This window comes from Dinoponera quadriceps, unplaced genomic scaffold, assembly GCF_001313825.1.
Source record: "Dinoponera quadriceps isolate SergipeBrazil2010 unplaced genomic scaffold, ASM131382v1 scaffold586, whole genome shotgun sequence".
In the NCBI taxonomy this organism is placed as follows: domain Eukaryota; kingdom Metazoa; phylum Arthropoda; class Insecta; order Hymenoptera; family Formicidae; genus Dinoponera; species Dinoponera quadriceps.
In genome coordinates this window covers 1462160-1475689 of record NW_014554764.1, presented here as the reverse complement: position 1 = coordinate 1475689, position 13530 = coordinate 1462160, and the positions used below count along the sequence as shown (strand labels likewise).

The window sequence follows — 13530 nt, the reverse complement described above, 5'->3', positions numbered from 1 at the left end:
ACGGCCCGTATTGGTAGAAACGCGGCGCGAGAAGCTCTGCTGCTGGTTGAATCGGCACAGCGATTTGCCCGCATTTCGTAAGTAAAACCTACGTACGACCTACGCACACGGAGACGATCGCGCGATGATAATGCAATGATAATGACGAGAAGGTTGCGCGGCACTGACAGAACGGACGGACGTGCGGCGGCATTGGCGTAGAGAAGCTTGCTCCGTCGGAATACGTTATCACAAGCATTATGCTCTGTTATCACGAGTAGCCCGGCTCACGAGAAGTCCCCTCGATGAACTTCGCGATAATCCTCGAGCGGCCAGCAACGGCTTTCGTCGACCGGGAGAGAGAGAGAGATAGTGAACAACATTTCCCCGAGATCTCGGAAGCGACATTTCTCCCTTTTCCCCGTTTCATCGTATTCGAGCCCGACGACGAGCGTTTCGTCGCGTTAATTCGCGGCGACCCTTTCAGAGCCGCGCGCGCGCCAATGGCGAAGGTGATGCGTGCTCTCGGGATCGCTCGGACGTGACGTGCTTTAGTATCGCTAACTCCGGTAACGCACTCGCACCGCGTGAGATCGCGAGAGGACCGACTTCCCGGCCGGCGCTACGGCGAGATGACGCCAACGATATGAGCCACTTTCGTCAGCGGCGGCTTGCGCCGCGACCGACACGGCGATCTTCGCGAGACGCCGAAATGCGCCGCCGAAATGGGCCTCCTCTGCGATTCGTCACGGAAATCGCCCTGTTACTCCGGCGATGGGATTGATTCAACGCCATTCCGGGAACCCGTCATGCGACCGTCCCCGCTCGGGACGCCTTCGTCTTTTCGCCGTTTCGCCTTATCATGGCTGTTCACGGATGTTTGCTGAGAGCGCGGAGCTTCGGGCAGAGCGAGAACTCGAAAGAACTCCCGTTACGTAGCGAGACGGTATCGCTTTCGCGACGAGAATTCTTCCACGGCCCGCAGGAAAAGGCGTTGCACGATAAGCGGCTCGCGACCAGCGTGAGACGCGATAACGCGAGTGAATGTTAGCGTTAACATTACGGGATAATCCGATTGTCAATATCGGCGGGAAAGAAAGCCGAGAGAGCAAATACATCTGTTAATTTGCGTACGTCTCCATGTACGAGTCTAATTGATTTCAGCGTCCGCGATCTCTGCCAATTTCCGCTCGATTGTCGATCGCGTACCACTTTGATAAACATTCGCCTTTATCCGCTCGTCTCGCGCGATACTTCTGTTTTCGCAGGTGTGCTTTTCGCCCCGAGCGCCTGGCGAATGATGCAACGAACGTCCGAGATCCGTAAGAACCCAGGTGAGGTCATTGGCGTCGGAATGAAGGACGCACGGTGACGAAACCCCGGAGGAAGCGACGTCAGGCGGTCGCGGAACGTCGCCGTGCACGACTACGAGTGAGTGTCCGAGTCGCTTTCGCAAGAATTTCGAGCACGCTTCCGTCTTCTCAAACGCGCCTCTTTTATTCGCTTGTTCAGCAGACTCGGGGATCTTCGCTGACGAGCGACCGAAAGAAGAGCCCCGGCGCTGACTCGACGAAAAATCACACCTTTCGGAGAAGGCTGTGCGAATTGTCATCAAGATTGATTCGCCACTTTCGCAGTCACCGGGAATGCGGTTTACTGCGTTTTAACGACCCGGACGACGGTCGCTCTTGACCCAGGAGGCATAGTCGTCGGACGCACGGGGTCTTGATATCCCTCCCGATGTAGCGGGGAGATCATCGTGTTGCCGAGACTTCCTCCGGAAGCCGATGCGGCGATTGAATCGCAGGTCGGCACGGACGTGTCCGCGCCACTGGGCGGTCGCGCCTGTTCGATCGGTGGTGGACGGATCGGCGGCGCGTCGCCGCAGAGGGTAAAGCTCGGCGTGCTACCGGCGCGGCAACGGCGCGGCGCGGCACTGTGCGCAGGCAGAGCGTGCGCAGAGAAAGAGCGGGCAGTGAGGTATCGGCGAACGGGCCATACGGTTCGATCGAACGCAGTCGCGCACGTGTGTGCCCGCTGGTGTGTGAAGCGCCGTAGTGCCGCGTCCTCCCCTTCTCGTCGCGCTTTTTACACCGTTTTCTTCGCACTTCTCTTTACCTATCCACGTGTGCGAACACGTTGCACCGGGAATCTCGCGAGCGCGCGCGCGCCTTCGGTAATGCGGACGCGACAGACTGTATCCGACCGAGGCATCGCGTGGACGTTCCTGTGACAGCTGCACGTGCGAACTTTGACGAGGGACGCTCTCGACCACGTGCATCGGCCACGCGAGAAGATGCCGGACAAGGTAGCGCCAGCGGAGAAGGTCCTGCGACCGGTCTCCGTGGGAACAGCGAGAGACGACGACCAGAGCGAGGAAGGTGTCAAGCTGAAGAAAGAGCTCGGCCTGCTGGACGGAGTGGCGATCATCGTCGGCATCATCGTCGGCGCCGGTATCTTCGTCTCGCCGAAAGGCGTCCTCGAAAACAGCGGCAGCGTCGGCCAGGCTCTTATCATTTGGATCTTCTCCGGGATCTTGTCGCTCATCGGCGCCCTGTGCTATGCCGAGCTAGGTAGGTGATGAAACCCTTATTACCGGGGCTCACCTGCGCCGGAAACTTTCGAATCGCGCGCTTCACAGATAGCGACGTGACAGCTCCGAGACGCCTATGTGCCCGCTTCCAAAATACTGAGCAGAGAAGGAATATCCGATTTTGTTTTTCATTATTATTAATATTAAGATTAATACTGTAGGATAATGAGAGGATTTTTTTGAAGGATGTTTCATTCTACGTCGAGCGATTACATATACCTCTTTGACCTTCATTGACTTTACGAAAACGCTCTGTTGAGCGGTGATTCTTTATACTTTTACTTACGTATTACGTAAAGCTCGTTAAAAAAATTGTGATATATGACGTCGGTACTATCGTTACCGTTTCGGTGAAACTCCTCATCGCTAATCAAAAATATCTCGGAAATTATTGGATAGATTTAGCTGTAGTTTCGTATAGGTATTCTTAATAAGATTAACTGATCCTACGTATAGGTATTCTTAATAAGATTAACTGATCCTCGTCATGGCTATTTGTAAAAATATTAATTTTTAATAAAGTTATTAACATTTCAAGTCAAAAGTCCGATCTATTCGCTAAAAATGTCTTATTTCGTTTATAAAAAAGAACTATAATAGATATGAAAAAAAACACTACGGCGAAGATTAGATAATTTTACTAAGAAAATCTATGTTAAACTGCAGCTAAATTGTTCCCGAAATATTTTGGATACCCAGTAAACATTAACAGTAACGTTATAAATATTAAGATTTCCCACTCAATAATACAAGTGTAATATATATGTGACAGTTACATTGTTGAGTGAGAAATTATAATATTGGTATAACGTTGTTAATCGGCGTTACTCGGTGCCGATTAGCAATGACGAGTTTTACGGAGCGGTATAATAGCGTTACATTTTCTTATAATGAGCTTCATGTAACATATAAATAAAAATATGAAGAATCATTTTTCAAAAAGACATTTTCATGAAGTTAATAATGTGGTCAGAAAAAAATTCAAATATTGAGCGTCTTCCGAGCTCGGATGTAAATTTTTAACAAACGGAGGATACGATACGACAATCTCATGTAAGATATTCTCGAATTTCAAAAGTGGCTGCTTTATTTCGTTTGTCCGATTTTTGTTTCCAACTTTCTTCATTGAAGGCAGAAAAATATGTTGATCTGAAAGTTGTAAGCACGACTTTACAATAACAAGACGAACGTGATATGATTATTAAAATATCGTGGTATTGATGAGACAAAAATAGAACTCAGTGTAGTTTCGAGCAAGAATTAACTGGAAAAAACACGAAAAGTAATGTCGACATTCGGATATTCTTAGGAAGTCGCCTTGACGGAATTGCGCTCCGCTTTGAATTGTTTTACTGACACATGTTTTCGTTATTCTGAATTTTCATTGAGACTATATATTTTGTCGCTGACAGAAAATTGAACATAAATTTCGCTGGCTCTGTTCGGAGAATGGAGTGTCCGTTGCACTTTATTATTCGTGGGTTGAATAATTTCTACAAATTCGTTGCCACACTCGCGTACCGTTTCCTTCCTCCTTATCTCTCAATCTCACTTTATCTACCGCGTATATTTTCTCCTTATTTGCGTTGATAGAAGATGCCGCACTTTTGTCGCGAAATCATATATTGCTCATGTTCCAAATACCGGAACTCTTCAAAATTCGTTGATGTAAGATATGGGTGCTTTTTATTTCGTTAATTTTCCGGTGCTTAAACTCGGCTGGTTAGTGAGAAAGAGAGAGAGAGAGAGAGTCTCCTTCCTCATGATATATATTTTACTACATACAATTTTTAATAATATAATTTTTAATAATTTTTTAATAATACAACTTTTAATGTTTTGAAATAATTTTAATTTGATGTAAATATCTTATGCACTTAAGTGTTACTAGCGCATAATACATCGACGTAATTAGCATTAACGATTATTACATTAATGACAGTTCGATAAATGCACAACAATGGCCTCGATATGTGGTGATAGTTGAGAGCGAAATGTCCCGCGTTGCCAAAGATCAAAGTGTATCAATGACGGTGTAATCATATTTCAACGATCATATGACTCGAGTGGTATACCGCTTACATCAAATTATCACTATTCCGCTTTCAACATCGAATGTTTTCAGCGTCAAAATTTTTGACATGTCGCATTTTAAAGGTATCAAGCGGAAAGTTTTAAAATGTCAACTTCAGTTTAATCATCAATGATATGTGATTTCGAAATATTTTATTTATCACAAATGATGCGTCCTTGAAAATATTTTCACTTGCATTATCTTCGAGTGATACGGCCTTTATGGACGTAACGATACTTATGTAAATTATCTCGCGTGTTGATTATAATTATGAAATTCAATGAGAGTAGAAGTATCGACGGCCCGTTGAACTTAAGAATTTTCACACCAGCGTGTGCGCACGATCAAGTTTCACAATTGCTCATATTGCATAATTACAATTAACGAAAACATTGTTTCAGTTTCCACGGGTGTCTTAGCGGACGTTTGCTTTCTACGTGTTGTTTTCACGGTTGGCAGGTAATTTATGCCTCCGAACCACCGCGATGAAAGCGAGAGGTGTACCTCTCGCCGATAGATCGAAAGTTTGCGCGTGCAAAAACGTGTAATTAATTCGTCATTACCGCGGAATGGGAAATGAAAGAACAGAAATTGCCGGCGGTCTTGCTGCGCAAGTGGTTACACGATGTGCGCTATTAGGCTGGATCTGCGAGGGTCGATTGAGAAGTATCTGAAACGATGCGAAACACTGCAAATCCGAGTATAATTTTATATGCGGTCTTTTTTTTACAAAATTTGTACGCATATTAATACTATAATTTTACACAAGTAAGTGTGTGAAAATTACATATTTGGATCGACGTGTAATTTTTACATACTTATAATACTGTATAAAATTGTAATTTTTGTGTGCGCACTTGTGCGTGTAAACTTACACACTAGTAACACGTGTAAGCACAAACACAAGTGTGGCATAACAGACAGCGCACTGGTATATTACGCTATAGCGGCCCCGAGTTCGATCCCGGTAGAAGCCAAAATATTTACGCTCGTGTTTCCTCTCGGAAGGCAATGGCAAACCACCGAGAGTATCCTTGCCTAATATAATCTCTCTAAACGTTGCCGTTCGGAACCGACGTTAAGCTGTGTGGATCCCATACGCCTGTGTATGATCAGCATGCGCGCACCACAGGCATGTAAGAGAAAGTCACCTTACACGCCTGGGCCACGGTATTAGAAGAAGAACACGTGCAAATTACAAATGCGTAAAAAGTGACTATACAAAATGTGTAAACACATGTTACACACTTGAATTTGTAGTGTAAATGATTACAGCAATATCAAATTACTATTTGTCGTTGGCAAGTTTTACTTTTCAGAAGAACATATATTTATTTAAATGTAGGCTCACTACCATTCGTAGTGATTGTGTAAAAAATAAATACATTTCAACTTGATGAATTGTTTATTTTTTTCGTTTTTTAGATATTTATGAATCGCCTCTTGTACAATAAGTGTAGTGAGCTTTTACAGCCTTTCATACACGAATTGCTGTAACCGTAAACATGAGATGTAAATTTTCACTGAAGAACTAATCAGGATATCGTTTTAGATTTATGTACTGTAGAAATATATAAGGATAAATCTCTGATCGTAATAAAAAGTAATTAGGATTCGACTGGTTAAAATACTAGTCACTCGATCTGAATCTAGGTTACACGATCACTTCCATCTTCTTCTAGGAAAACCCAAGGCAATATCCTGATTGGTTCTTCTCTTTAAATTTGTCTTATGTTTATGATGATTACACAAAGAGAAAAATTAGAGCGACTTGACTGGGCCAAAAAATCCTCAATTATTCGCCCTGACACGGTGGTATCACGGATAATGAGCGGGGGGAAACTGCGGTATCTCGGAAAACGCGGAATGGGCGGGCGCGATAAAGCGCACATTGTCTGTGTGCATCATCACGGGTCGTCTCGCGAGCGAGAACAAAGTCGAATTCGCGCGCGTGCTGGCTCAGAGATCGCGAAGTGTACTGATGCGACGCACGCACGTGTTAAATCGATCGTCGTTTACTCAACGGAAATGCAGATGACGAAGTCTTGTGTCCGCAGGTACGATGATCCCGAAATCCGGCGGTGACTACGCGTACATCAGCGACGCCTTCGGACCGTTCCCCGCGTTCCTCTATCTCTGGGTAGCGTTGTTCGTCTTGGTGCCAACGGGCAACGCCATCACCGCTCTCACGTTCGCGCAGTACATTCTGCAGCCCGCATGGCCCGGATGCGCTCCGCCCTATGAAGCAGTGCGACTGTTGGCCGCCGTGGTCACGTGTAAGATGAACATTGTTCGAAGTTACGAAGACGTGGGAGAACTGGAAGAGCCCAGGAGAAGACCAGAATTCCGTTGCAATCGACTCGTGAGAATTTTATACGCGCGTATTAGTGAATAATTACTCAGATAACACTAAACTTCCTAGATATGAACGTCTCAGAATGTTCTCAGACATTTCTCAGGATATTTTGGACACACTATGGATGGGATATCTTTGAGATGTCTTGCGTTATTTGAGTTTTATAATTTAAATTTAAGTTAAATTTGATGTGTTGAAACTTGACAAGAGATAGCTATGTATATAGATGACTATAATATTCGTGCTTTGTTCCTGAAGACTCGTCAAGTTTCTTCGTTTGGTTAGGCCAAGAAGGAGCAATCTTAACATTTCGGGTAATTATTGACTCATCCTCCAATTATTTTTATCGATTACATCGGCAAATCTCTGGACTTTCTCTTCTTGGCCGTTCGGCTGGTGAACCGCATCCCTCATGATCTCATGGAGCCGCCCGCTAATACAAAACGGATGCACCGTATTGGCTATAGATACTGAATGACGAATCGTGAACATTTACCGCGACGGCCGAAAGTATCTCGACGCACGTGCTGCGCCGCGATGCAAGGTCTACGCGCGGCGGGGATCACGAATCCTCGAAAACGCGATGACTTTTAAATATAGCCCGGAAACATTACTCGCATCGGATTGTCTCCTTGTCTGCTGCGACGATGTCAACACATTGACCGCCATGGGGATTGCCGATGACCGACGCTGTAATATCACCGCTTTCATTCTTCAGTTTCTTCATTCTTCATTCACCAGTTTCATTCTTCAGAAGAACATATGTCAAGTGCAAGCCCATTATCACTCGTAGTGTTTGCGCGACAAAGCTCGCCAAAACAATCTCAGTGATACTAGCTCAAAAATTCTGTCCATTCTTCGGTCTTCTCAATATCCGTCTTCGTAACATGCGTTGTGTATAACAGTTACATTGTTGAGCGGGAAATGATAACATCATTGTAACGTTACGTTGTGAGTTGCATTTATTGGTATAGTCGATAGAAGGAGCGAATTGCTCTTATTCACCGAATCTTTAGTGATCCAAGCTTGAAAGTTGAGCATTGAGATAACCAATGAAAGTCAACGTGGTAGTCAACGTGTTAAGATACAACGACGCGTGCTGATTCTTGTTCCGTCGCGTTCGCAGGTCTCTTGACTGCCATCAACTGCTACAACGTCAAGTGGGCGACCAGGGTGCAAGATATCTTCACCGGCACTAAGATCTTCGCTCTGGTGATCATCATGGTGGCCGGTTTCTGGTGGTTCTTCAAGGGTCACACGGAAAACTTCGAACACCCGATGTCCGGCACCAACACTCAACCCGGTTACATCGCCTTAGCCGTATACTCGGGATTGTTCTCTTACTCGGGTTGGAATTACCTCAACTTCGTGACGGAGGAGCTAAAGGATCCCTACAAGTGAGTAATTCCGAGCTTCGGAAATCCCAGAATTTTTACGTTATCGAACAAAAAGATATATTTAATTGATCGATTGTATTTTTAAATAAATAAATGTTACATGTATATTTTGGTCAAAAAACGAAACGAACTTTTGCATCAACTCAATGATAACACACGCGAAAACGCAATTTGCTCGTTAGATACTCGACGGAGATAAGCTTGAGACATGAGATACCGTAATAATCGTTGCTTCTCGGATTTTTGCAGGAATCTTCCCAGGGCGATCTGTATATCGTTACCGCTGGTCACAGTAATTTACGTCTTCGCAAATATCGCCTACTTCGTAGTACTCACGCAAGACGAGATACTCGCGTCGAACGCCGTCGCTGTAGTAAGTTCATGTTTGTAAATAATTCTATACGTGGCCATCCATCCACGCGAAATTAGTTTAATGCCAAGTAATCGCATTCGTGTCAATAATCTTTTATTGTAGAGATGATAATGCGAAGCTATAAACTATAAACATTAAATGAATAGTATATCTTACTATACACACTGGAAAAAAAGCATTTAAAAATTTATTTCTAGGAAAAAAAGCTTATATCTCACAAATTTTCTCCTCCGTTTTTAGACTCGGTTTTTTTATTTTTTGGTTAACTTGTGGTTGAGACTTAAACTGATGATAACGCAAAAATTGTGTATTCATGGTTAATCATTATGCTGATGGTTTTGTAGTGGGAACTTTTAAAATTTAATGATTAACCATGAATAGAAAGATATAATTTTTACGTTATTATCAGGTTAAGCCACCCAAAGCACAAGTTAATCAGAAAATGAAAAATCGGGCCTTAAATACTTTTTTCTCAGTACACGTATAAAAAGATGATGCGATACACACCAAAACCACGAAGATCAAATTTTTCGCGGAGAAAAGGCGTGGAGAGAAAATTTGCAAGAAAGCTCCACGATTCGCGCGAGTAATTTGCGTCGATTTATTCCTGGAAAAACGCTATACACGATAAACGAAGACAGAAATGCAAGATCCTCTCGACGCATTTCTCATTGAGAAAAGCACAATTTCTTCAATAATGATAAGATAGAGCTGCAATATTAGCGTACGCGAAAGAGGTGAAATTGATCGAATGCGCACGGCTGGCTCGGTGAGAAAATTATGTAATTCCGCTTTCCGCGTACAATCGAGACGCCGCTCCACTTTCTAGCGCAGCGCTGAATCGCGGAATTTTCTCTTTTTAGACCTTCGGCGACAAGCTGCTGGGCGTCATGTCGTGGATCATACCGTTCTTCGTGGCGTGCTCGACCTTCGGTGCGCTGAACGGCGCAATTTTCGCATCGTCCAGGCTGTTTTTCGTCGGTGCTCGGAACGGCCATCTCCCCACTGCCATTGCCCTGATCAACGTCCGCAACTTGACGCCGATGCCATCCCTCATCTTCCTCGTAAGTATCGCATCGCGTCCTCGCGTCGGTCAAATTATCGACAGAATTAATTGATCGTCAAAGAAATAAGCGGGTGAAAAAGAAGGAATTGCAATTTGTCTCGTGAAATAAAATTTGCTCGGATTCATTGGCGTGAGCCAAAATGGCCAAAATAAAGATATTTCTAACGACAAACTTATATTTTATTATTATTATTACATTAAGTAAACGGGACAATTTCCCACTAGTACAAAATATATAAAATTGCGCTTGGCACTGATTATAAAAGCACAGTTACAAGAAAGCCAAGCAAAGCGAAGTTAATAATAAAGATCATATAAACGGTTGATTTAGCTCTTGAGACGAATTTTGAGAGATATTTAAAAAATCAATACCAATTGAATATTTATTGGCCAGCACACAAATTCTGTTTATTGGTGAAAACTTGCTATATAGAATACGATGACGCGAAAATAAATAAAATATAAATAGTATATCTTCGGATATTTACACAGGTTCTATAAGTGACTAAGCAAAAAGAGATAGAACGGGCATTTAAGAGCTTGATCGCGGCTATCGTAGTGATATACTATTTAAATTATTGTAGGAGGATATGAATATTTAGCATGTAATGACTCCCGCAAAGATATTTCTATCGATTCCCTTTCATATTCGTCATCTTCATTCGGATAAATTCCGAATAACACTGGCGACCTCATTTCAAACTGACTTTCCTTCTCTTTCTCGGATAATGATCGAATTAAATAAATGAACGCCGAGAGCAATTCACGCGTAACTGATTTCGCAACGCTGAGATTGCAGGCGTCCCGCTAACAGATAGGGGAAGGCGGCCAATGGGCATCTTAACGGATGAACGTGTCTCTCTTCTTATCACTTTATATCTTATTTAATCGTCATCGATAATCGAATAATCTACGAACGACCATTTCATTAGCAGTTTATCGCCGTACGAAATATGTCTGTTCCAATACATTCGACTGGCGAGCGTAACGATGAGGAGACGTGTTAGTGAGCCACGCGATACATTCGACAGATACCTCTTTAATCGACGTATGGAGACTGAACCAACAACGATAATGCATTTATCGAGGGATTTGTTTGCCCGCATTCGAATCGCTGCGACATTCGCACATTCAGAGAAGAAGGTTTCTTAGGATTCGGTATACGTGCTTCTTTGACTTCAGTTTGTTTAATATAAACAACATAATTTGACATCCAATATCAGTTTATTTGAATGAAAATGTTTCGCTAAAAATGAAATTTCACTGTCATGTTGTTTGATATAAAAAAAACAGAATTATTTAGAAAAAATATTTCGTTTTGAATAAAAAAATGTATTTCATTATATATTAAATATTATTCCACTAAAACCAAAAAAAAAAGATTCTTTAATATTTTTCTAATACATATAATGTTGTTTCTTTAAAATAATTTATTGCTTGTGAAAATCATTGTAATGTTTGGATAAAAGTACAATGGATATTGTTATTTTATATAAAGATATTATTTGAAAAACCAAACAAATTCTGCTTATTGAATCAAACATTCGTTTGTTCACTCAATTCCAAAGGACAGATTTGTTTCAATTAAAGAAATTGTATTAAATCCAAAGAAATTTTTTCTGTGTACACGTACACGTACAACATGATTCGAGCACCTTCGAATTATCTTGCATAGTAAAAAACATTTTTTACTTGCTTTAAAGTCGATTCTCGTTAAACAAATTTTTGCATTAAATTTTTAACATACCCGTGCGTTAATTTAACATATTGGCTCGTATTCTGAACTCTTTTACTGCTAAAAATGGCCCTAAAAGTGGCTTGAAAGCCTGTATTAAACTATACCGTTCGGCAATTCAGACGAGCACGAGCGACGCACTCCCACTCCTTTTCGGCAAAACTTGCACCAGGGCGACGTTTTCGAACGCAGCCCAGTCGGTGCGACACACAATCTGCGCTTTGCGTGCGATCGTTCGGCCCGTCCAATTGCCCGGAATGGAATTAATTGACGCGTAAAGCAGGCTGGACGAAATTACATTAAGAGTGTCTTAATGAAATAAACGAAGCTGGATCGGCGTGTCGACACACCGCGACGCGTTCTCTGTAGCCCGGCGTCTTCATCTGCGACTGGTTATAATCGACAAATTGGCCCTTTCATGCCGCGCCAGCCCCGTCTCTTTGACGATCGGAAGCGGTCCGCCCGCGATCTTCGTGCTCCTTTCTGCGAGAGCGAGATAAAAAGTGCGACCGGTCGCGCGCGCTTCAAGTAGCGTCACGCCACCGCGAACACCATTGTGTCATTTCGTCGTTAACGAGATCTCATCTTCTAATAGAAGCGTAATTAATCGCGTGCTCAAAACGCGAGCCATCTTTTTGATTCGCCGGAAGAAGCCGACCGCGCAATCGAGTCCCTCGGATACATTGAATTTCTGCGCACCTCGCGTGCACCTCGCGACGACTCGACGTCTCTCTCGTAATTCTCGTGGAATCTGTTTGAATTGTAACACGCATCAATCGGTAAATTGATACTCAATCGATGCTGAAAGCGCCGGTACGTGCGCGCGCCCGGAGCAATTTTTCTATTCTTATGGTCGGACTCCACTTCAGGCGTTAAACTATAATTTCCGTTTCTAGTGCATTATCACCCTGATGCTCCTCATCATAGAGGATGTCTACGCACTAATAAATTATGTCAGCTTCGTTGAGGCTCTATTTACCACACTCTCCGTATCTGGTCTCCTGTGGCTGCGTTACAAAAAGCCTGATCTCGAACGTCCCATAAAGGTACGTTGCACGATTCTCGAATTCATTCCAGTCGCGCACGTAGTGCCCACGATATAACCGCCGATCTTCTATTTGATCGCATTAACCCTTCGTTCGCTCCCGTTCGGTCCCCCTCAGGTTTGGATAGCTCTGCCAATCATCTTCTTCATAATCTGCGCATTTTTGGTCACCGTGCCGTGCTACGTGTCGCCGTGGGAGGTGGGCGTAGGTGTGATCGTGATATTGTCCGGCATTCCCGTGTACTTGATCTTCATCTATTGGAAAGAGAAGCCCTCGTGGCTCGTCAATGGATCCCGTGAGTTGCACGAGTGTTATTGTCAGAGAGAACTTATTTGTATCGTCACTTAAGGATGTACTGCCCCTAATTCAAAATAACGAAACAATTACAAGTTAATCCGCATTGTTTTAAAGTGACACGAAAAGTTTGACAGAATCAAAAGTTACTGCGCTTTAGAGGTTGTACGGTGGGATGAATTTTAATGAGAATATCTATGAAACTTGCACTGTGTACATATCAAAATATTGCTTAATTCATTACTCGTGTAGTTAAAAGAGGATTGACCATTTGAGAGCCGAGATATTTGTAACTAAAGTAAACACTTTTTATGCGTGTTTCTTAAGATTAGCGTGCTATTTTTAATTTCTGTTTTTAATGTCTTCTAAATTAAAAATAAGATTTTAATGAAAAACTATTATGGCGTTTAAAGACTAATATGCAGACATCATACACAAATTTCAGAATTATTGACCATTTTATTTTGAAAATGCAGCGGTGTTTTCACTCAACTAGAAGCGTGTACGTTTGCATTTGCGCCGCATTCGCATCTCGCTTGGTGCGAGACATTACTTATCTCGTAATAACTTATAGTAATATTCTATATATATATATATATATATATATATATATATAT

At 43.0% G+C, this 13530-nt stretch overlaps 1 protein-coding gene across 2 annotated transcripts in view; it reads left to right on the top strand.

Moving 5' to 3' along the window:
• The first annotated feature begins 518 nt into the window (after positions 1–518).
• Positions 519–13530, top strand: part of LOC106741645 (Y+L amino acid transporter 2) — a 14744-nt gene continuing 1732 nt past the window's right edge. The window contains exons 1-9 of one of the 2 annotated variants that reach the window (XM_014613858.1): positions 519–1109; positions 1248–1410; positions 1492–2552; positions 6704–6922; positions 8129–8399; positions 8649–8772; positions 9636–9836; positions 12470–12619; positions 12737–12914. In XM_014613858.1, the coding sequence (XP_014469344.1) occupies positions 2276–2552; positions 6704–6922; positions 8129–8399; positions 8649–8772; positions 9636–9836; positions 12470–12619; positions 12737–12914 (1420 nt within the window). In that variant the 5' untranslated portion in view covers positions 519–1109; positions 1248–1410; positions 1492–2275. Of the gene's footprint in view, positions 1411–1491; positions 2553–6703; positions 6923–8128; positions 8400–8648; positions 8773–9635; positions 9837–12469; positions 12620–12736; positions 12915–13530 lie in introns of both variants that reach the window. The other variant, XM_014613857.1, reaches the window with a different exon arrangement.